The 24,907-nt window shown below is 41.8% G+C and overlaps 1 protein-coding gene across 6 annotated transcripts in view; it reads left to right on the top strand.

Annotated features, from left to right (window-relative positions):
• ctnnd2a (catenin (cadherin-associated protein), delta 2a) overlaps window positions 1–24,907 on the top strand; it is a 268,642-nt gene that overhangs the window by 238,465 nt on the left and 5,270 nt on the right. For all 6 annotated transcript variants that reach the window (XM_064333165.1, XM_064333164.1, XM_064333163.1 and 3 more), the window contains 4 exons: window positions 6,326–6,554; window positions 10,155–10,239; window positions 18,871–18,997; window positions 24,158–24,289. In XM_064333165.1, coding sequence (XP_064189235.1) covers window positions 6,326–6,554; window positions 10,155–10,239; window positions 18,871–18,997; window positions 24,158–24,289 — 573 coding nt within the window. The remainder of the gene's footprint in view (window positions 1–6,325; window positions 6,555–10,154; window positions 10,240–18,870; window positions 18,998–24,157; window positions 24,290–24,907) is intronic.

Genomic DNA, 24,907 nt, shown 5'->3' with positions numbered 1-24,907 from the left:
TCGACTGGGCCCGGGGTTTTGAAAATGATGATCTGTTATCTCAGGGATAATCCCTACAGTCGTGGGCAGAGGAATCAGATGTGAAACTGATTCCGCGGGGCGGCGTGAAAGGAGGAGCAGCCGGCGCGGAGGGGAAACTCCTGTTCCGGGGAGAACGGGCAGATTGATTGTGATGCAGCGTGGGGCTCCCGCCAGTGTGTACACTCTCTCACTGGGACAGCCTGTTCCACAGGGCCCCCCCACACAGTGTCGCTGACTTTGATATTGCTCAACGACGCCAGATCTTCAGACAGCAGTGTGTGCCACTATCGCTCACGGAACACAGCGTCATCTGGTGCCGGGGTGTTTCAGAATTCATCGTTTGCTCACAAAAGCCAATCATCTGACTGCAATGTGCTGTTTCACAAAGTATTAATAAGCCAATCGTATGTAAAAACTACAAAGCTCATGCATACTGTACAGGCCCTTTGTTTAATACCGGCCACAAGGTGGCTCTGCCTTAATTTGAGCTGGCTTTCTACGGAGGAAGGACATTTAGTATGGAAGCATATCTTGTATTCTTTGATCTCGATCTCCTGTGACTGACATCAAAGGATCTAATTGATACAGATATGAGTGAACTTTAATTCACGTGGCAAAAATGTCACAATACCCACAGAGAAGGCAGCATACAGTTTCAAATTTACCAGTTTCCTTTTAAATTTTAATTTGTTATTGTTTTTTTTTTCTTTTCTTGTCTATGTCACAATTAAAACAATATGAGGAAGTTCCTTAGCGACAGATACAGAGACTGTATCCCTCAGGCCCCTTCAGAAGATTTTAAATTGGATGCTTTAGTAGAAATATTAGGTATTGAACTCCAATGACAGCGCCAAACATGAAATATGAAGGCCCATTTTCAATCATTAAAGACCCACTGACAGATACTGTCAACCCCTTTTTCATAATAGCTTTGGGCCCCCCTCACATGTTAGGGCTGAACTGTGTAATAGTTACCGCATGGTGCAGTGCAATACCTTAAAGTGTGAAGACCTTTAAAGTATGGTACTTTTTCCACTGTAAAAACGTACCAGTGATTCCCTCTACTTTACAGCACACGGTAAACAAAATCACAATCTGAAGTCTAATTATTTGCAGGAGACTCACTACTGGCAAATCAACGTTCAGTTTTTTGGTGCACAATCACATATACTCTGTTACTTATGAGTGTGGCTCTTATAAATGTGCTTCCGTTGTGCTAAAACAGCTGAATTTATAGTGTATGCTCGTAATGTGAATGTAATAAAAATGGGTTCTGTAATGTTTTAAGAAGTCACGGTGAGGGTCGAACGGAGTGGTCTGACTCTAGGAGGAATGCAGCTCGGCAGTCCCCGTCAGAGGACGAGCTCCTCCATACCCTGATTACATGTTTCTAAGGGGGATTTATCTTTGATGGGCTTGAGGGCTCGCACTCGCCGCTGATTTCTCTAAGCCTCTCGTGTGTAAAGTGTCCACTGACGTGGCACTCCACGGTGCCAAGGTTAGGCAAGGAGTCAGAAAGAGTACGGCCGCCCTTGTCACTGGCGGAGAGCAGTCAGGGTCAACTGAAAGGAAAAGACTCCTTTTCATTATGTTAGGTTGGTTCTGTAACTAGCAAGAGCGGGAGTGTGTGTGTATGTGCGTATGTGCTTGTTTGTGTAAAAAGTGTATTGTGAGACTGGCCCTTGAAACAGTTTAATACAAGTAATTGCCTACCTATTGACTGAGACTGAGTTACCAATGGAAAATTGACAACTGTGATGGCCATTGGTTTGTTACCTGTCAGGCAGTCATCAAAGGATTTGTTCAACCAAGCCACTTTTGCAACGCTGTGTTCCAATACGAAGTCAGCTGCCTTAGAAGGCAGCATTTTCACTATTTTCACACTTGTCCTTTGTAGGCATGTTCCAAACTGAAGTCATCAAAATATGTGTGCTTCTAAGGTGCCTTATTTTGGTTAAATTTGAAGGCAGCATCTAGGGTATCCCATAGGTCTTTGAAATTTCCTTAGATTTCTCACTTCTATTAAATTAATGGAAGCTCAAATTAGCAAAGCGGTGGAAATGTGAATATACAGTGAACTCGATAATCTGCTGTTGTTATATGTAAAAGTACATTTTTATTTAATGCACAGGAATAATGTATTTAATGTTTTTAAGCCTAGTTAGCTTTCCCTGAACTAGCCAGCTAAATTGCTAGTAATCATGTTACTTACGAATAGAACAAGCGAACATAATGAAATCATGATAATCCGGTGAAAACCAAAAAGAAAGTATCTGAACTACTGGCTTGTCATGTAGTTCTATTAATTTACAACTAATTTTGTTTTCCCTTAAATCGAGAATCAGGACAATTGCAGCGACAATGACAAAATCTGTTTTTATTTGTGTTGGGTCTCTCTGTAAGTAAAAGCCATCAGCTGTGAATGCTCTGTGATGTCATCCCGCCTTCAAAGTGTGTCCCAGATTCGTTGCCTTTTGAGGTTTTTTTTTCCATTAGAAACACTGCCTTCAAGAGGGAGCTCACTTCTAAAGATGCAGGCAGTGAGGCAGCTGCCTTCATATTTCAATATCCTGTTGGCCCTCAGATAAGTTCAAGTTTAACTCATGAAAACTTACTTTAGAGTAAGATCGACTTAATGTTCTCCTGGTAAAAAAAAAAAAAAAAAAGAATGGACCCAGTCAGCAGTCTTCAGTAAGTATCGAAACAGACAATTGGTCTGGCTACAAAAGATTTCTTCCTGACAAAATCACTGATTAGTGTTGTCATCAACACTTCCAAAAGAGCCTCATTACCACAATTTCATAATCCAAGTAAGTATTCAGAGAAGAGTGTGACATTGACCATGGGAGAATTATACAGGAAACATTCAGAGGCTGCACTTATTTTGGTACAGTGTTATACTTGTAATGAGAAAGGAGCAGAACTCAATGTGCAACTGGGCACGTATGGAGATATTTGGAAGACATTTTTTCACAGCTCGTCCAACCACAAACAAGATTTTTTTTCAGTGGTGGGATTGAATTCCGCTCTGGATTTCACCGTACAAATCATCATCTATTAATGTTCAGGCTTTTTTCGGTGTAACCGGCTGCTTCACAGTGCCTGTGTGTGCTGTAGTCTTTCAGCTTTCCTGTCCATATTTTCAATTCCATTTTAGATGGCAGTGGTATTCGGGAATGACTCACAGCAATGTTTGTATCTTCAACAGTTTATTTTAAACGTGGTTCATTTGAATGTTGCCTCCTTTTCATTTTGCAAGGAGCTGGAAGAAAGTAAATCCTGCAAGCTGTTTGGGCTGAATTTTAGGCCTCTGTGGAATGTGACTGTAAGGTATCCCACAAATGTTGTCCTTCGCTTATCGACATGGAGAATGCAGAGCCGAGCTAATGGAGCTGCTGCCGGAGCCTTACGGTGAGCAGCCTTGTCTAATACATCAGGCGGCTCTTGATTTCACTGCCCCGTTACATTTTTAAAACGGGGAGTATTTTAAGTTTCCCACCAGTCAACGCCGTAAATTTAAACCACGCTGTTCTGCGGTCTTATCGTATTCCCTCCGACTGTTACAAATGAGAAAAAAAACAATTGTGCAGGACGTTCCTAACATTTTATTTGTTAACGAGGAATAAAGGGTAGGACTTCCACGCTTGTCCGAGGGGGACTCCACATGCATGCTCATGCTTTAGCGTAGCGGCCGGTGGTCTCAGATGTGGGAGGCGGGGAGCTGCCTGCTCAATGTCTCCAGGCTACCTACCTTGCTGCTGGGGTACTAATCAGCATGCCCCGGGTCCTCTGGAGAGCCAGCGTGCAGCACAAGCGGCGAGCGGCGCAGAGCATGGACCGCACGGCGTGTTTGCCGTCAGTGCTGCTAATACCCTTCTGGTGCCATGACTCCCCACGGTTCTTCTTCTGTCACGCACAGTCAGACTCGTGATCTCTCACCATTATGAGGGATTTCAGTTTGTTCGTTCCCTCGGCAAGACTCATTCCTGCCTAGATGCTCTTGCTACTGAGGAGCACAGATATCTTTTCTTACATATATTTGTTCTTATATTTATTCATTTTCTTGTATTGCTTATTTATGGGGTTTTTTCCTACTGCTGAGTGCATTCAACTGAATGGAATTAATTTGTCACCTCCTTTTTACTTTATACTCTTGAGAGAGGACCTTTTTCTAGGGGTCTTTTTAAGTTAGATCAATCGAATGCTTCATTATGTTTTTTGGCAACGCTGATTGTTTTGGAAATCTTTACGTAAAATCAGATATTTATGCTCCAGCCTTTGAATTTTGCTCTATTTATATGTTCAGCACTTTCTGCATTTGGGTTTTTTAAGAAATGTCTCGTGTCATGTTGAGGAACGAATGCTAATAGGCTTCTTGAATTTGATATAGAGATCAATCAAGTTCAGCAATTTCTATCGAAATTATCCCCAGATTTTATTCCATGCAAATTCTGTGGGAAAATGCTGGGTCCATTTTAGATAAGTGCCTTAATATTGCCTTCTGAAGCAAGAAATCCCATTCTGCCTGGAAGTCTAAGATAAGCACACACCAATTAACTGACTGCTCTTTTTTTCTGCCACATTGGTAATAAAAGGAGGCACTTTTGAAATTGTTACGTTCTTGTGCTTCCTGTTTAAAATGATGTCTGCATCTTTCATTTTCATTCCATTGTTGCATCTTCTCTAAGAACTGAATCGTGTCAGATTAATTTTATTAGCATTGCCTAGCCATGAAGCAGGAGGGAAGTAGCCATTGTGAAGAGGTTGGAAATAACTCCCACCTATCACACTGGTCAAATGCTGGTATTTTTATAAATACAATTAATCTGCATCTGCATGTACTGTATGTAGTTTAATTGCTTTACTTATGCTCTTTATGCATGCAAATCATCTGAACACCAAACACCTGAGCTGAACTCATTAAAATATGCATAAAAGGAAAATAGTCAACAAATTTTATTTATAGCTTTATTGATTTATAGTTTTATTTTCTGAAATTACTAGCAAAACATAGCCCCCTGTGCCACCCATAACACTGGATTGATTAAAACAGTACCTGTTTTTCTCAGCACAGTGGTAGCCTTTCTTGTCCCTACAAGGTATGCCAAGCCCATTTCCCACTGTCACTCTGTGAAGAAAGAACACTGGGACACTTTTAAATAAAAGCATTGTACGTCACAAAAGAGAAATTAAATTCAGGGTGCATGACACATTGCATGGAAGGGAGGGGAATGCATTAGGGATATGGCCATCAACACAGGAAAAGCCACAGAGCTGTAATGTCACTCTTTCTGCTGGCATTACCCTAAGCTGAAATGTGTAGAAACTCCAAAATATCACCCTATACAATTTCTGTGAACCCTTGATAGCTGAGGAAACATAAGCCATTCTGATTGATATTGTCAAGCTGGTGTGTGGGAGTGCAAGGCAACATAATAAGTCATTAAAAGTTATTGTCAAGTGAAAACTGTTAAACCACGCAGCTTCCATGCAGATGAAAGATGATATTGTTCTTTGAAGTGGCTGTGTCTCAGAGAGAGCTGTAAAATACAGGCATTATCATTAGCCTTGTGCTGGGCAGGGGGTAGTATAGGTCCCCAAGGTGGAGCTACGGGTGCCTAATGGACCCAAAAAGGCAATTTCCTACATGTTATTTCACGCATCTTGTCTTATCGTTCTGCAATAACTTATCTTCTAAAAGAATTGCCACAGCAGCACATCTGCAGCCCCTTCTCAAGTTTTGTGAATGTGCAGATTGAGTAATACTGACATTAAACATTAAACTTTTCAAGCCTCATATTTTTGTTCATTTTAGACTTTTTTCCACTTGGAGTTACTCACAGTCTGTCCTGCCATTTGAGAAAGAAAGAAATGTGTGGGGGGAAAATGGCCTCCTGCAGGCTCCTGAATAGGTTATAGAATGTGGGGTCTCCAGAGAAATGTGAAATGCGGTCCATTTATCAGTTCTTGTAATGCCAAGTATTTTTATTTTTGAGGTCCCCTACCAGTGCTTTCTTAATTTTTGTCTTTTTTGTTCTTCTTGCAAATACCACACGTCACCCTTATTGAAGTCACTGCATTGCTCTGTCATAGAAAGTTCAGTTCAGCTTCGAATTCCAATCTTAACAAGTCCAGTAATTGTCATTGAATCCTGTGCCTCTGCTTTTGTAGATCCTAGTGTTCTGTGCACACATAAAATGTGTTCCAGTGTGTTGAAACAGCATTGTGTCGCTTACATAGAAACCAATGGGAGTTTTTTTTTCTCTCTCTCCTCTCTGGCTGTTCAACGCTCCCGAACACCAAGGCAAATACGCCATGCGCGACCTGGTCCACCGCCTGCCGGGGAGCAGCAACAGCACCGGCGGCAGCACCGCCAACAGCACCACCAGCAAGAACATGTCCGACGACACGGTGACCGCCATCTGCTGCGCCCTGCACGAGGTCATCACCAAGAACATGGAGAACGCCAAGGCCCTGCGCGACGCCGGGGGCATCGAGAAGCTCATCGGCATCGCCCGGAGCAAAGGAGACAAGTAGGTGTTCCGCGTCGGCCCCGCAACGGGCTTCCCGTGCATTGGTGCCAACGAGGGCCGACTTCAAGCACCACACCGCACCAGTCAGCAGTGGCATTACGCAGGGAGGTGGACTGAGAGTACAGGCCGTTTGGAGGGAGATTATCATGCGTAGTCAAATGCCATCTGAGAAAAAGCAGAAACATCCATATTGGAAGGTCATCTTCATGAAATAACATAGCAAAAGATTTGGTGGTTTGTTTGACTTATTGTGTTACCGCATGTTGTATTACCTCAATATAAATGAAGTTTGAAGAGGTCTATGTTTATGCGTGCTAAGAGCAATCATTTTTTTTTAGTATTGAGTACATAACCACTGCTTGTGTGGATAAGAAAAATAATTATTTAGGTGTCTAACATGAGCAAGCGATTCTATTTTTTTATCTTCAATCTGTTTATCAAAGAAGACCTATTATACATTTGGGCAAGTTTTTTGTGAGACAGAGGGCAGCACAAACACAGGTCACTGTGGAAGATTGGTTCTGGAGACCCGGCCCACTGAGCATGCTCATATCGCTCACAGAATCTCCTGTTGTCTCAGTCCAGGGGTGAGCCTCCCTCTGTTATCAGGCCCTTACTCTTAGAGATGATGCTTGTTCTTCAGATAACTTGAGCGCTTTGCGAGGGGCTTGTTTAGTCATCACGACAGTGAGTGATGAGCGCTCTCTTCGTATTGGCTGACCCTCCCTACGCGGTGTCTGGTGCATTAACATGATCCTGTCAGTGTCTCTGTGGACGGCCGCATTAACGGCCCCTGTTATCGTAGCTCCGGGCCCTTTCATCCAGAGCCCAGCTAACGGCTGAGCCGAGGGGCCTCTGATGTCACAGAAGAAGCCGTCCTCTTCACAACAGCTATATTGGGTTTTTTTTTTTTGAGGTGTGAGGTTATCAGAGGGACATCAGTGCTCATTCCCCGTTGTTTTCCCCTGTAAATGTAAATTGAGGGTCAGAATTAGAGTTGATGGTATATCGGGTTTCCTGTTCCCTCACTTGTCAAATTGGTATCGTTTACCCCCCCCCCATTCCCCACCTCCTTTCCGCTGCCTCACGTAGAGTTTGAATATTGTGCTGATAATCATGTGGTGCCCGCCTGTCTTAAGTGCTCTCAACTGTGATTGATGGCAAATAGGAGCAGCACCACCATGAACGCACCACCTCTGGGCCCACGAATCCCCGAATTGGCTACGGCAGGCAAATCTTAAATTAGGGGGGTTGGCGTGATTGAAGGACTTAACAGAGCTGGTGTGGATATTAAAAAGCACAGACTGATAGTAATCACTGACACCTCCCCCACCCCCCTCCCCCCACCATCACTTTTCAGCCCCCCAGGATTCACACAGATTTGCATTGAAGAGCGAGTCATTAGGCAGGCGACAAAGCCTTTGCAGGCAGTATACTGCTCAGCAGTAATGAGAGTGGCATTCATCCAAGGCTAGCCAAGATCCAGATTTTTTTCCAAAATTAACTGCGAGGTGTTATGTTGGAGACTCGAATAGCTTGAGCAAGCGTGGCAAAATCATCTTCAGTATCGAAGCCATTTTGTAACGCAACAAGGAATATTAATACTCCATACAGTAATCTTCCAGGGATCCGAGCAAATGAGTGAGCTGAGGTGTAATATCAATAAAATGCTAGTCTATCATATCATCTCTTTCTTTTTTGTGTGTGTGTGTGTTTTCTACCTTGAATGATCTGATTTATATTCAGCCTTAATTTTACATTTCATATTTTTATTGTGTATTTATATTTATATTTTATTCAGTGTCTGTTGTTCTTCACGTAAATCGGATGCCAGAGTTCATTTGAGTAAATCTGTGGTTTTTCAGAGCTCCCATGACACTCTTACTTGTGTGAGGCGCTACGCAAAGCCTTGAGAAAGCAATTTCCTGCGGCATTAAACTAAAAAGCCATTTTTACTGCAATTACGTTAGTATATGGGCAAAACATAATCTCAGTATCTGAGGAGATATGTTGATGTTACTTGAAACTTCAAATATTAAATACATTTGCATTTGTTTGGAGACTGAGAGCAAGAATGTGACTTATTTCATTTTAAAATTAATTTAAATGCAATGAAATTGAATTGTCAACTTAAATTGTTTTCTTGTGAATGCTCCCTGTTTGTGCCTAAAGGATGCTCAATGCATGTCAAGTATCTGAATTGCAAAGTAACCTGAGCAGGCCACATTAATGCTCCCTACAAGTAATTTCATTTTTAATCAAGATTTAAATTGTGATTTTCAATTACATTCCTATTAGGATATCTGAAATGAACAACTAAGGTCTTGGCAGGAAAAATCTTTAGATATAAAGAACACCAGGAAGGATGGGCACCTGTTAGCAACATCCTCAACCTATAATTAAGGCCAGCATTTGAAGTTGCACAGCCAACACCCCAATGTATTAATTCCTTGATCAAATTGAGCCATATCTACCTGAAGCCATGAGGTAGGGTAGTAGGTCATTCAAGCAGACATCATTGTTTCAGAACCTCTAGCGTGGTGGTTTATTAGCATAGCACTTGTGGGTGACAGTCCTGTAATTACTCTTTGTTGGTTAATTTTTTTTATTTTTTTCCTGTTGGCTAGATGTGTGGCCAGTCTGTTGAGTGGTTAACCCTTAAACCATATACCAAGTTCATATACCAAATGCACTTTCTGCATTGATCTCTGTAATCTCTAACCCTCTCTGATTTGCGCCTGCCTGAAAAAAGTTTAAATATGGTGGACTGCCTGCTTTCCTTTAATATATAAATTCTGCCTTCAAGGACAGTTGTCTCTGTATCAGGTAACTTTAGTGTTGTGGCCTCTGAAGCAGATTGGTCAAGACCTATTGACCTCAGAATGAATAATAACCCGTGGCAAAATCAAAGCGTGGCATTTAAGGAACTGGGGTTGCGACCTGGAGAATGTTTGTTCATATCCAAGACGTGCGATTAAAGACAAGTACAAAGATGAACAGCATGCCTTCAGCAACATTTTAAGTACATTGCTAACTTGATATTGTTGCTTGGCACTGAAATTAGTTTATTTAGATTTTATTTTCCTTCTTGTGCGCAAAGTCTGTGAACATGTATGCACACAAGGGAAGACATAACCATACATTTAAATATATATTAACTATAATATTAGATTCCTTCTGTTGACTTGGTCAAAATCGAAGTATGGGGGGGGGGCTACAGACCGGCTTAGTGAACGAATGTACCAGTAACTTGTATGTACGTACTCACAAAACAATGTACTGAATGGTTAAATCAATCAAGGGGTCAACAGGAACTGACCAGAAGCAGAAGGAAACCATTTTTGCAGGAGGCTACTGACAGGGGCATAGCTATGAAATGCTCTAACCCAAAATGCATGACACTGTATTGATTGGATGTAGATGTGAAAGTGCATTTGGATATGTAATTGGCCTCTAACCCCCCGTGTTGCCCTTCCTGGTGTCAAACCAGCTGTGTAAACTGGATATTATATAAAAGTTTGCAAGCTGTGTTAGTCGCCTAATATGCATGTGACAAATGGATGATGTAATGAGCTATCTAAGTGCAGGCCTCTCTTTCAGACACTCGCCGAAAGTGGTGAAGGCAGCCTCTCAGGTCCTCAGCAGTATGTGGCAATACAGGGATCTGCGCAGCCTCTACAAGAAGGTAAGGACCAATCACACGGACACCAGAGCAGCCCTGCGCAGACCTGAAGAAGCCAATGCGCTTCGCCACTGCTTTCCTATTCAAATGAGCCGACCTTAGCCGTGAGATCCGCATGCAGATTAGCGGAACAGTGGCATGGGCGAAGGTTAGTTTTTATCAGACAGCCCTCTGAGAGCCTCGATGGCGCCATTACCGCCATGAGCCCCTGAGTAGGCGAGCCCGAGTGGATCCACGCATTCACAGTCACACAAGGCAGCTGCAGGCCCAGCGGGCTGGCAGTACGGGCGGTCATAGGTTAGACGGAGGAGGCAGCTGTTAATCGCCAGGTGACGCGCAGCTAAGTCTCAGATCTGCTCAGTGCTGCCGCCTGCGGAACTGGCCTGTCCAAACGTTTTTGTCATGTCTGTGGCCTGAAGGTAACGCCGCTCGCTTTTCTCAAAGGCTCTCCCTCTGTTCTACTTCAAGTCACTGGCCTGTGCCTTTTTTCCTCTTCTGGATATCGTGATCCATTTGCATATATTTATTCAGGAGAAGAGATTAGATGTGTCTTCTGCAAAGTGTTGTGAGTGAAGAAGTCTCTCTAATTAATTGAAAATGAAAGTGCTGTGATAGGCAAAAAAATGAAAGGAAGCTGGGTTTAAGGCAATACCTGAAACCAGCTTTCAATTACAAACACACGCACATAGCAGTCTGTGGCATATTTGCCTGGGGTCTTTGCAATTTCCCTGATGACCTACATTTATATTGTATCTGGATGCTCAGCTCCACCATCATTGGTTGATTGTATTGCATGGGAGTAATTGCACCATCTTTGATTAATTCTGGCCATGCCCACATAGTGGAGCATAGGGGAACTGCATCATAAAAACAGCCAATCAGATAGTCCCCCCCCCCAGCAGTTATTTTCCCCTTCTTGTGCAAAGACCAAATCTCGTGTGACAGGAGGAATCTCAGTCTTCAACAGCCGAAGAAAACACTCCTCTTTGAAAATTTTAATTATGCAAATATCTGAATCAATCTTTTCACTGGGTGCACTTGTTCGAATGCAAGCACATCAAGATGTAATTGCAAGAACATCTGGACTGTTCGAACGCTAAAATATTTAGAATTTCTTCGTTTTTCTGTGTGGCAACATTAGCTTCAGGTTTTATTGCCTGGATGAGACAAGTGAGTAATAACATCACACAGGAGCTGAAATATTTACTCAAAATGTCCAATCAATAAGCTTTTGTGGTGCCTTGCGTGCTTGAGGTTATTTAGGTCTATTCATTCTCTGCTGGTTCTTTCTCAAGGATTATAGACAAACTAGGAGTGATTTGAAAAAAAAAAAAGTTGGTCTTCACTGCTGCATGGCTGTTGAGGTGGAACTTCATTACTTGATACATTTCCTACTGCTTATTTATGCGGCATACAGACTTATTGTGAATTGATTAAATGTATTTAAATGACAAAGCCTTTTCAGCCACAGAGAAAAGCAGTCCAATGTGTAATTTCATTCGTTTTGCATTTTATCTAATTAAATCTTATTAAAATGACGTGAGCCAAGGAACATGCCCAGAAAGAATTGCCATTAAATATGGTATCTATTTCTTTCAGGAAAGAGAATCGTTATGATTTTTTCTTTAATTATAACCACATTTATAAAAACATACGTTTGAAAGGAGAATATATGATAAAGTATTCTCATAATATAGCATATTGTTATTCAATTTGTCATTAAAATCAATACTGATGTTTTACATTTATTAAAGGTGAAGTAGCATATGTAAGAGTGCCTGATTTCAAAGCCTAGGGCAGTCAGAGAGACTGATTTTTTTTTTTTCTTAGGGCTTTTAGTATATTGATATCTGTTGGGATGTGAAGGAAATTTAACCAAATATGATCAAATGTGTTCTAAAATAAACTTACATATTGCACCTTTAAGCACCATTTCATTCCTATTTAATGACTGTTTGTTACATTATTTTCACAATGGAAGCATATCTATTATTTATATTTTATGTAATGTAAGTGTACCCAGGAGAGCCCTCCAGGCTAAGAGGGAATTGACCTACAACCACGACACTGAAGTTATAGCTTTTGTTCTAGCATTACCTATGTGCCGGTTCGGTGTCAAACAGTCCACACTGAACAGTAAGTTTGATACTGAAAAATAAATCTGTGCAGTTCAATAAAATCTGCTTGTAGCTTTTACCAGTGGGTTTTTGGAAATGTCACTTTAAGCAGAATTTGAAGATGGGTAAATGCAAAGAGGGAGAGTGAAAGAGAGGAGTATTGGTTCTACATAGATCTACAATGACATGAGGTGGCATGACATGACACAAAAATGCATGCAAAACAAAGTTTATAGCAAGACCGAGAGAACAAATTTAGTAGAAAACCAGGAGGACAAATTAAGTTGAATTCTTTTTTGTGTTGACCTAAAAGTCTTCTGGAGTCTGTCAGCCATTAATGAAACCAGACAGGTTTAAATATGAAGGTTTAAGATATTTAAAAAACACGCTTCCCAATGGATATGGAACACAGGATGAGTAACTAAGCGAGAAGAATCCGTGTGGGGAGGGCATGACAAGCTGGCACACGGACCCTCTCCTGGGAGCAGGGGACAAATCTGTCCCCAGCACACGTTTTAATTGGAAGTTTCCTTTCGACTTCCTCTGCAGAGGTGCCTGTGTTTATCTAAACTAGCAGGGTTGCAGTGTTCCCAGCTGTCTATGGGAAAAGTTGTGCTGACAGCTTGTCTTGGAAAGCGTTGATGAATCCAGCTCGAAGCGCACAATGGAGCAATATTGCGTGCAGGAATTTTCCAGTAAACTTGTCACTGAATGACTTCTGAGTGAGTCGCTGCTAGCAATATCCTCTTAAGTAAATTAGTTGCTAAAAAGGAGCCTGTCACAGTCACCAACTTTTTGCTGTGCATAAGAGACGAGGGTTTGTTATAAATCTTCAACAGCCTTGCTGTAGGGATTTCCCCCTTCTGATAAATTTGCAGATCCAAATCTGATTGTGCGCCAAACACTTGAGTCTCTTCCGTTGATTTTCCAATGGCAATTATCTTTATCAGCAGCCCAAAAATCAAGGCTCTTTGTTTATGATGTGCTGGCAGTGAATGTGAAGTGATATTTATTCAGCACAGGCCAAACAGAGGGAAAATACAGCACGCCTTATAATCCTTAAATTAATTAACATTTAACCATCCAGGATTGCTTTATGTGAGAATGTAGCCCTGTGAAAGTTTGTGCTGCACATACAGTATGAAGACATTTGCAGATCGTCTTTGTAAAAGGTCAGCTGCTTGGTTTGAGCAAAGCATGCCCAAATGAAATTTTTCCCTGTGGTTCATTTTTAAAAACTCATTAACCTTTTTTTTTTTCCTGTTAAACTTCAACTGTCTGGTAAATATACAGGATATTTAATGTTATAAATGTTCAGTTGTAATTGCAAGGTAAACCTTTGATGTTAATTTATTTTTTTTAATCAAAAAACTGCCTCTGGAACCCTTTCAGATGGTTTTTTTGCAGTCTATTAGGTGATTTGAGGGAAACACACAATCCAAAGCATCGCAGTGATTATTGGTGCGTGCCCTCAGGGGTAGCCTCAACACACAGGCAGTGTTGGTGATGGTGAGAGCTGAAAATGCCTCAACCACATCACACACGGGTCCAATTTATCTCACCCAAACGTCTTGTGATATGGGCCACACGTGTGCTGATTTCCTGAAGAATCCAGAAGCTATCTGATTTTTCAAATATATACTGGTTCAGCACTCTAAGCCCATTAAGCCCAATAAAAGCTAGTTATGAAAATGTTATGCACCGCAATATGATACAGCTTGCTTTTGCTTATATTTTGGGAGGGTCATTGTGCAAGCTTTTGTAGCTCACTGCTGCTTTAAATTCTCCTTGTTGCCTCAAGGTTTCAGTCTGAGGGGGAGGCGTGACTGTAACCTGGGAAAATATTAGCATTTGTGTCCCACAGAGAGAGAATGCTGGGTGACTCATTCTGAAAGGGGCAACATGGGTTGGGAAGAGAGATGTGAGTCATTTTATTTTGTTTGAGTTTTGCTTTGGCTCTGCAGTGCACTGTTCAAGACATTTACTCAAGGCTTTGTATAAACTTACCAAATGAATAAACAGATGAGCGTTTCCTCATTTATAAATTAAGTTTGATAGCTGGTATACCCTTTTTAACGAGCTGAATGATGTTGTTGCTTATTTAACTTGATTAACTGATTATGCTTACATGTTTCTCGTTAATTGATTAATCTTTTTTATTGTTATATCAATGGCTTTTGCTTGTTCTCATTGCTTGATGTCAATGTAAGCTAAATGCCTTGCTATTACTTCCTCAAACACCCTTTGGTTCAAGAACATTAATGCATGCATAACATGTTTGCAGTTAGATGTATGATATTTGAAGCAGGACCACAAATTGTTATTTGAGGGGGGAATCTGAACTATTCAAATGAATTATTCCCGTTGTGTTCCAGTGTTGGTTAGGTGGATGAATATTCAGCTGAATGGGTCAAGGGTTAAGGACTGGGCCTTGGAAGGTGGATTTGAAGCCCAAGGCTTCTCCAATAATGTGCTCTGAGCTTGTGATTGTAACAAAGCCTCTAATGATATTCACCCCTTCAGCAATTCTAAAAATGTGTCTGTAACAGGGCGGGTGGTGGGTTGGGCATAGGGGAATTAGGGCTGTCAGCTTCTCCAGGACCGGAAAAGGTCATGGCTTTTTCACGCTAGGTTTCCACCCATAGTTTGATGTTCTTTACGCCATAAACATTATTCAGGCCGGAGGCTGTAGAAGGTGTTCGGCTACTTGTTTAAACACACACATCCTGAAACATGGGCATCAGGTGGGCCCTGGGTATAATCTGGCCTCATTGTCGAAGATCTCAGCCACGCTGTATTCCTTATTGATTAATCTGCAGTGTCAACCTTGTAATCTACAAGTGAGAATTGTGTGCTGTATCGCACAATCTGAGCGAGTGCATACACATTTAATCAGGCGCAAAACCGTGAGATGTTGATCCTAAGAATGGATTAAGATAGAGGGTCTGTGCCTTCTCTGAAATGCATGGAAGTGCATCCACTTTTAGGTTAACCTTTTGAATTTGTCATGCTGGACTGAATTCAGCAAAATATTTACAGTGTGCTTTGGCACTATTAAAATGGCTTGTTTTCCCATGCAGCAGGAAGACGATAGTCAGCAAGATTTGTTTTATCCCTCAAACCAAGCCTGCTCTGGGGTTTCCGTGCAGCACGAAGTAAAATTAGGTGTAATTTGTCCTTGAAAATCCCATCATTCTTTTCTAAATGAAGCTCTAAGTCATAATTAAGTTAATGAAAGGAATTATGTTTCAATCAAAGGCTTTTATTGTGTTGAGACCTGTGGGTTCTTTTCTTCTTCTTCGTCTTCAAGGCATTATTTTCAAGTGTTTGGGTGTCTTCTTGAAAAGGCCTTGAGTTGACGGAACTGTTCCTTCCACCAATGGTTCTGTAGTGGCTTTGAAACAGTGAGCTGATCGCAGTTCTGTTTGGGTTGTGATGAGCTGAAAGGAAAGCTAGGATGTAGAAATGGTACGCAAGTGGCCTTGATGAAGCCGGTAGCCTGAATAAGGCGGAAAGCTGTAAATAGCCACGGTCAGTGGCTGCTGTCCAGCCCGTGAGCCATGCTGGTTCGGACATCCAGGGTAATTTTCCAGCGTACGTTGCTGTTTATTGCCATTTTGCGCTCTCTCTGTGGGACTCTCAGGTACCTGTCCAGTGCCATTACTCGCAACAGACCCAGCAGTCACACAGCAAGTCGTCCTTGCCAACAGGCTTTTGGAAAAGGCCCAGCTTTGACTGCGGTGGGAATATCTGGAGCGGGCCAGCTTTGGAACATCCTGAACCTTTGGTCCTTTTGAAAGCCCTTGGTAGAAAGTGTGTGAGCGAAGGGCAGTAGAATGTCAAGGGGAAGCGTGCTCTGTGGCTGTGTCGAGGAGGAGCTTCAGAAGAAGCAGTGAACTTGCCCCCAGTGCCAGCCCCACTCTTCTGCTCTGATAGCCTATTCATAATGCACCGGCGCTCCGAGCAGCAGGAATCTTCAACAGCAGTGTCAGGAGTTCCACATTCAAATCCAATTTGTTTTCTTGAAGTAATTTGGCTCGCGGTATCTGTCCCTCGACATACGATGACAAGACCACCTAAAAACTTGCACTTATCTCCGTTGCACAGATTCATTTGGTTTGCACCCGTAGCACAATTAAATATTTGTGGTATTATGTTCTGGCATACGTTATTGAGACTAGTTACTTTAATATACAAATTAAATTGAGAAATTCTTCCATTAAATCAGCATGTCATTGATCATTGGCTATTCTAAGTAGATGGAGAGAGAGTTTAGGGAAAGGGTCACTGGGTAACAGTGTTAAATTATAATTGCTCTTGCTTTTAAATAATGAACTAATTTTTTTATTAACAGGCCAAAGATAAATCCGCAGTAATCAGCTTTGTGTTGTCCTCTTCATTCTGATCAGATGTCATGAACCAGAACAATGCAAGAGCACTCTTAATATTTAGAACATTATGTTCATACTTACATTTTGTCCCACATAAATTATGTTAGTCGAAGTACCTTATCTGTGTTTGCAATTACACATTTTACCTCCTCGTTAGGTAGTAATTTGATGAGGCCTCCTTTGATTGGTGTTCATGGCCGTGTGTGATTACAAGTAAATGGGTTTTTGAAATATAGCAGCGTTTCCATCATGCTTTCCATTACTGTTACTCCAGGTTCTTCCCCCCACATCTTTGGGTTACTAAATCAATTCAATTTCATGTTATTAGCGAGGTAACATGGCTATAAAAATCATTTTGCAAGCCCAAGAATGGGGTTTGCACTGTTTATTGTGGAAAATTATTACAGAATATATATTTTTTTCATTTGTGTTTTGACTCTACATTTTATATACATTTTGCTAATGGGTAGAATGACAGGATATCAGTGCAATTACTGTGAGGAAACCACTCTTTTTGAGGTTCCAGGCTCAAATGCCAGATGGAGCACAATCATTGTATCCTTTAGCAAGGTGCTTAACCTGAATTATTTCAGTATATATCCAGTTGTATAATTAGACAGTTTGTAAACATGTAAACAGTGTCACTCAATCTGAATAAGGATAGCCTATCTACCATGTGTAGTAGGCCAATAACACAGTTAAATTTCAGTAATCTCCCTGCACACCAAGCTACACTCCCAATGACATGATGAGCGGTCATATGCATATATAATATATACATACTTTAGTCGAATGGGCTAAGGCTGTTTAGGAGTGTAGCTTGGTGTGCAGGGAGATTACACTTTGATCCTTCTTGCCTGATCTCACCTATTACATAAGCACGTAAATAATGTAAATAAAAATGAAATGCGTAGTGTTAATTGTAATGTTGTCTGTCTCATACTTAACAGTGAAAAAAAATATTTGTTGTTTTTTTTAATGTTAATTCAAGGATACATACTGTACATGGAGCATGGCAGCCCCCAGTATTTCTCAGTGTAACTTCATTTGTATATGAATTAACCCTCATTTGTTTTTGTCTATTTCCAAGCAGTTCCTTCATTTTGTCAGATCAAAATTTGCCTTATTTGGGTCGCTAATCACTCTCATTACTCACACTCGTTATTCTCATTACATATCTTCTAGGAATAACTTTAACACTTACACTCATTTAGTGCACTTAAATGAGTAATTAATATTTCCTCTGTATAATTGGAATTTTCAAGGTGCAAACCTGCAGGCGATTTCAGGTACAGTTTATGGAACTTAGATGAAAGAGTCAAAAGCATTAGAATGAACAGCACTTTTTGGGTAGTCTGTGATGCTAATATTATTTTCCCATCGAAAGGGACGCTGTGCTCAAACAGTGCCAGCACAGCGATCTGATTGGCCAGCTAAAGGCCAGTATGTGCAGCAGAGGAATTTCCTTTGTCTCCAAACTAGGGCACCACCTTCAGGCTTGACATACTGACAGCAGTTCATTGTGTTTCCGGTCTGAGTTTGTTGCAGATGACATTGCAGAGTACGGTTGTGAGAAACAGCCTCTGGCATTTAGTGCTGTCCAGCCATGTCAGCAGTCTCCGTGCAGACAGCCTATTGATTCACGTCAAAGCCACATCAGAGTGGCCTTGAACCAAGATGCGCACCTTATCTATTGTGTCATATTCTCTGCTCTCTGCACAGTCCATTCACACAAGCAGAAGCCTTTACTTGCTGACAATAGCACAAACAATCTAAATTGATTTTTACTAATCACTGCATGGGAAGCTTTAACATTGAAAATACTAATGGGCCTGAGTTTGTGGCTAAGCTGTGGGCATTTGCTATATAGTGCAATCGCTGAGGATGATGAGAGAGCTTCAAAACACGGCTTTGGCTGTGGAGTTCCCTGCCGAGTTAACACCGTGACTTCATTTGGCTCGCCTTGACTTTAAGAAATACAGAGCAAACCGTGTGATCACATTATAACAGGTTAAACCCCTTCACTAAACACGCGGTGCATGTTTATAGTCTATAAAGCTATGAAAACAGAAAAGTTATTACTGTATTGTTGAAAGTTCGCTGATGGGTATGCTTTTTTTTAACAGGACGGATATGCACAATATCATTTTGTGGGCTCCTCTTCAACAATAGAGAGGGACAGACAACGACCCTACTCCTCCTCCCGCACCCCCTCTATCTCTCCAGTCCGGACATCCCCGAACAACCGATCAGGTGGGTCCCTGCCACCAGTGGCCACTGAGAATGTGTTCACCTTGTGCGCTGCAATGCTTATTTTAATTACTGTCTCTAAGCACTTAATTCCTCCGTGTTGATCTCTCTCCTGTCAGAAATTGTTTTTCAGGTTTTCCCTTGTTTCTTGTCAGCTGAACGCTATTCTAGGTGTACCCTCTAGAGAGCGACAGCCGCAAGGGAGTATATTAGCAGCATGGAGGGTTTGAGGCAGTAGTGCTTCTCTGATGGACGTCACATCTTTATGAACAAGGAAAGCACTTTCCCTCAAAGTCACCTTTAGGGCTTTTGTTTTTTTTTTCTGGGCTAATTGTGCTGTGAAGCAGGCAGACGGTGAGGCAATTGACAGTTTAAGTGGCTTAAACACAGACTGCCATCGAGCACCTATTACACAAAAGGTAGGAGAAGTCCCTATAAAGCGGAAGGAGCTGATATAGCTGAAGAAAAAAAGACTTTAAGTCTTTTTTATGTCCCTCTCAGGAAGCGTAGATCCTCAATGAGCAGCCCTTGACATGTGGTACTTTATTTTCTGTAATATTTTCTCTGCGCTCTTTGAAGTGGTTCAAAGCCAAAAACAAGCTAAAGTATGTAAATACGGAAAACGCACAAACACAGGGCCAGGGAGAGGGTTTGGCAACGGTAGTATGTCATCATGGCCGCGCACCTCGTCCTCTGAAGCTGCACAATTAAACTTTGCTCGGGTGGATTCGTGCCCCGAGGCTAAAACATGTCAGCTAAATAGATGCTGCCGTCCGACTTAATAACATGTCGCTGGCGCCATAATTATTTGATGATACCTTGACCTAGACGGTTTTTTTTCCGCTTGAAGGAACCGAGTGGCCCATGACGGACCCTGATTGTCAGTAGCAGACTGTGAAAGACAACTTTCCTAATCTCCTTCATAATCCACTGCTCCAGCCCCTCCCAGCAGTCCTTAATTAAAATGGGCTGCATCCAGTCAGCTTGCTGCTCGCAGCCCTTGAGAAATGCCCTCTCTTCAGGCTTCCCTCTCTTCATTTCTCAGTTATTTAACTTTTGCTGTTATGTAAGGATGGTAATGTTTGCGTGAAGCAATGTTGTTTAGCTTACAATAAAGCATTACATTGCACTACAATTGTTTAGCAGAATCATGCTCACGTGAAGGTGTAATTAGATCAGATTTAACCAATAATCTGAGCTGTTTTTTTATTTTACTTTGTGGTTAATGAATATTTTATTTTCATATTATGGACAGTTTGAATTTTTGGCAGTGTCTAGCAGGGTATTGCTGGTATGTATTTTCGTACGTATTTTCATTTGTTATGCGAACAAAGTTTCCCTGAGATGTTGGTCCATATGCAACAGCTTTTTGTTTCTCCAAAAAATGTTTTCATCTGAGATAGATTTTTAACAAATGCATCTTTAAAAGCATATGCGTAAGGTATGCAAATGATTTGATAAGCAACGTGCTTTCGCATTACTGTTGATCTTGCGCATCATAAGGACGATAGTAATCTGCTGATGCTTTGGTCGGCAGGACTTCCCCAGTATCAATCGGCAGAAAAGGAACAGAGGTGCAGGTGGAAATTGGTTCCTTACGCTGAGCAACAGCCACATAACCTGGAGCTCAAAGCCATATGCCGCGCTGCAATGAGCACCTTATCGGCGGCGTTTTGAGCGCTAGGGTGGCGATCAGCCCCCGGTTTATCCCCCTCGGAAAAAGAGAAAGGCTTTGCGCTCCAGTGGTGAGAGCCATGCTGGGAGGGCGGGGGGGGGGGGGAGGGAGAGGCGGAGCTACGTACGCTGTTCAGGGCCGGGCTGAGGCGGCAGGCTCCGCTGCCTGGCTGAGAATCGCTGCCTTCGCTTCCTGCTCTCACACGGCGCCGTCGCCATGGCCGCCAGTACCCAGACAGCACTGGGGCTGAGAGACACCCGGGAGGGGGGGGGGGGGCTGCATGGGCTGTGAGCGGCACAGCAGAGCGTAAAATTTGAAAGCAATCCAAAGCGCTCCAAAAGACCGAGGTCCATAAACCCAATGCTCTGAAGTGGGCTATAGTTATATTGCACTTCCTGCACCGGCTGTAATGATCACCTTCAGAGAAAATCCTTCCCTGGTCTGAGAGCTGAATTAAGGATGTGAGACCCTTAAGGCCAGTTAATAAAACACTCACATATCTGAAGAGAGACTGTTTTTTTTTAAAGCCAGGTTCATGTGGATGGCTGAAAAAGGCCTTTGCCGGTTATGGAACAAATAACTATAAATAAGGCGTCTTGAAACTGTTAAAGTCTTCTCCCCTGAGAGCCATTTTTGACCCTTTCTAATTCATCTTCCTTCTCTGATGCCGATGCCTCGTTTTACAGCTGAAGGAGTTTTATAGATAACTCTAATGTCTGTTAATCACTCCCGTATAAGTGCACAAATGTTTTCTTGGTTGTTAATTTTAAAGACACATTACAGCACGTCATATTTCTTTTTTCTAAATTAATAAATAGCATCGGTTTCCTATTCTACCGTGGGGGTTACATGCAGAGGTGAAGTCCTCTGCATCAATTTGCCTCTTAACTGGTCCTGAGGTTTTTAAGAGTGAGGCTCACACACTGAGCTCCTTCAACTGGAATAATGCATGGTTTTCTCATTTAACGGGCTGAGCCAATTAAAGTCTTGCCCTCTCACACACATGCACACACTCTGTGTTGTATAATTAAAAGGCCAAGTGTGGGATTTGTGATGATATGGGGAGATATAGATTTCTGTCTGATTAATTTTGGAGTAATATCATCTATGTACGTCTAGCTTTTTACAGTGATTCTACCATTGAAATATTATCCTTCCATCAAATTTACATCAGATTTGTGTTCCTCCTTTGCACAATATGCCTTGCATTCTTATTTCAGCTTCTTAGCTTCTTACTGTAAACTATATGTATAGCCAAAATACATAGCCATGTCTGCGAGTCTGTTTACTTAATATGGGCTAATTATGTTGGTGTTTTGCTTGGATCGAGCAGTAAGTTTTCAAACAGAGGAAATGAAGGTCGTCGTAGAACACAGAACGCAGCTGACTCTTCCTTGGTTATGAAGAAGCCATGTTGTTGTGAGGGCCTGATTTACAGATGAATCAAAGCCGCGCAAGGACAATGATGGCTGATTAGGGCTTTTGCGGGAGATACAAGCAAGCAGAGCATTCATACAGCAGCTGCAGATTTGAATATTCCAGATGGCATCACAAAAAATAATAAAAACGGCAGTTTCACTGCGCCACTATCAGGCACATTGAGGTATTCGTTCCAGAAACACACTCATACTTGAGATGCTCAAATGTAATATTTTATGGCTTAAGTGTACTTCCTTTCAGGTCTACAAGATATTGCAATGTTACTAATGTACAACAACTATCCACATGATGTACTGTCCTTTAATAAACCAATTTACAAATGTTTTAATTTGAGTGCCACTATGAAATGCACCAAAATAGATGCACCCTGAGATGTACACTTCATTGTGTGCTTAATTCTGGACAAAATGGAAGTTAAGTGGTTTATTATGCTTTGACATGATTGTGATCTACACCATGTGTATAACAAATTATGTGCTGTGAGAATTATCCTTTGCATTAGGCCTAGTTGATTATTTTTTTTATTTTGTAGATAGATGTAGATGTATATTTTAGTAGATGTTTTTAATTGTGGTTCATTTTCTTTCTTTCAGTACTATAAGCTGTCTGTACTCTGTTATCTTTGTCTTTGAACATGTCAAAATTATAGATGATTCCTGTTTATTCCTGCTAAGCTTTATATCTCTACAGATAAAAGCGGTCATGGGTATAGCTCCTCTTAGAAGCACGTGGAGAAGAATATTAATTTTGTAACCTGCTCACAAACACAAAGCAATATATATATATTTTTTTTTTCTTTTTGTTTTTGATCTTCAGAGTGAACATGGAATAGGCCAGTACACCTGCAGTGCTGATCTAATTATAGCCAGATATCGGTTAGCATGCTAATTTGCGTCAGTTGTTAAGGCAGGCAGGGGCAGCAGCCCCACTGTGCGGGAGAGTTAGGGGAGAGGCTCCGGTCATGGAGAGAGAGCTGCACTGCTGGAGTGTGATGGAGGAGGTGTTGGTTTAATCCCTGCCGTGCGCAGGGCAGAGCTTCCCTCAGGGAGAGGGTTCTGTGGCCCAAGACGGGCCGTGCGGCGCACTGATAAAGCTTTCCCCATCCCCCCTGGGACCAGGTTCTGATGGCCTCGCCTTCAGAGGGGGGGGGGGGGGGGGTGGAAATGACCTCCTGCCATCACAGGGGCATGGCAGGAGAAGCCCAGCTGATCCCTTTAACTGCCAGGCGGGGAATTGCAAGGCCCAGCCGAAGCCTACCTGCCGCTTTCCCTGTCCTTTATTCAGCAGTGCGGCAGTACCATTGCTTTGAACGGCCATGGAAAGGGCCCAGTGTCGGGTGAAGATCGGGTCATTTCCCCTCTCGAAATTCCGCTGCACCTCAAAGGCAGAGGAGCTCGGCTGGATCCCCCAAAGCAAGCTGACCGGCACGCTAGCAGCGCTTCAACTAATAATTTCTGTCCATAGTTGAAATTTGTCACTTTACCGAAGATGTCTTCACGCACTCCCATCAAAAATTGTGGAAAGCAAATGTCATGTTGTTTTGGTGACAGCCAAATTTGACAGCTGAAATCACTGGCTTGAATACAGATTTAATTGCTATTTAAGCGCGAACACAGCTATGACCTTCATGGGATGTCTGTTGCTGTTTTTTGTTTCTCGGTTGAGGTCTTTCTCTTTTCTTCTCATTATTGCATGGTGTCATAACAAAACCCTGTATTTAAACATTCTTCTTCTGCAATGAATACATTTACATCTTCCAAGGGTGAGCACAGTATAGAAAATAAATATCATATATATATATAAGATCTGAGTACTGTATATCACACTCTTAGTACTGACTAATACAGTATATTATGAATATGCGTATAAAATATGATGATGATATGCCTTTCTGCATCTCGCGTTAACCTGGCCTTAGCCATGAAAGATGAGATTTGCATTGGATGAGAGAAAGAGACAGTCCCTTCTGTGTTACATCAGAGAGACCCACCCTGTCACAAATGGCAAATGCTTATTGAGAATTATGTGGATGATTTCCTTGTTTGTAGCAAGTGCCCCTGCCTCACCCCGAGAGATGATCAGCCTCAAGGAGAGGAAGACCGACTATGAGTCGACTGGAACCAATGCCAGTTACCATGGAAACAAAGGCGAGCACACTTCCAGGAAAGACACCACGGCAGGTGTGTTTTAGCACTTAAGGAGCTGCTTGTGCTTTAGGATTATGGACAGCGCTTCAATCATTACCGAAGGGATGTTTGTGGTTATGTACGTGACTAATTGGAAAGGAAAAATTTGCAGTTTAATAACTTTTAATTTGGGGAATATGGAGGCAGTGACGCCCCTTATTTTAGTGCAGCTGACTTGTTTACATTTTCTTGTCTTCTTTAAAAGCATCAAGTTTCATCTGTATCACTTCTATTGCTGAATAAATGTGCATGCACTTTAATTACTAGTTAAAAGGAAGTGCGGAGGAGGTATTTCTGTACATTTTTATATAATGTCTCTAGATTCCTATCTAGCTGATTGTGGCTTTTCTATTCGATTATATGTACAACGAGGGCATTTTTTATTTTTTATTCAAATCGTGTTTTTCGTACAACACGGTGTCTGCTTTTGTATTTAAATGTTTTATGTTTTGCTTTTAGGCCAACTCGGTCAAATTTGGCCTCCAGGGTAGGCTCATTACTGCACTAAAAAGTAATAATCACATTTACAAATGAATAAGTTAGTAAATAAAGAAATAAGCTCTTATACTTGTGTGACTATCTGCTACACCAGAATATATTAGAACAGTCTAT

The sequence above is a fragment of the Anguilla rostrata genome, chromosome 4 (assembly GCF_018555375.3).
Source record: "Anguilla rostrata isolate EN2019 chromosome 4, ASM1855537v3, whole genome shotgun sequence".
Taxonomy (NCBI): Eukaryota; Metazoa; Chordata; class Actinopteri; order Anguilliformes; family Anguillidae; genus Anguilla; species Anguilla rostrata.
This window is presented reverse-complemented; position numbering and strand designations above follow the sequence as displayed.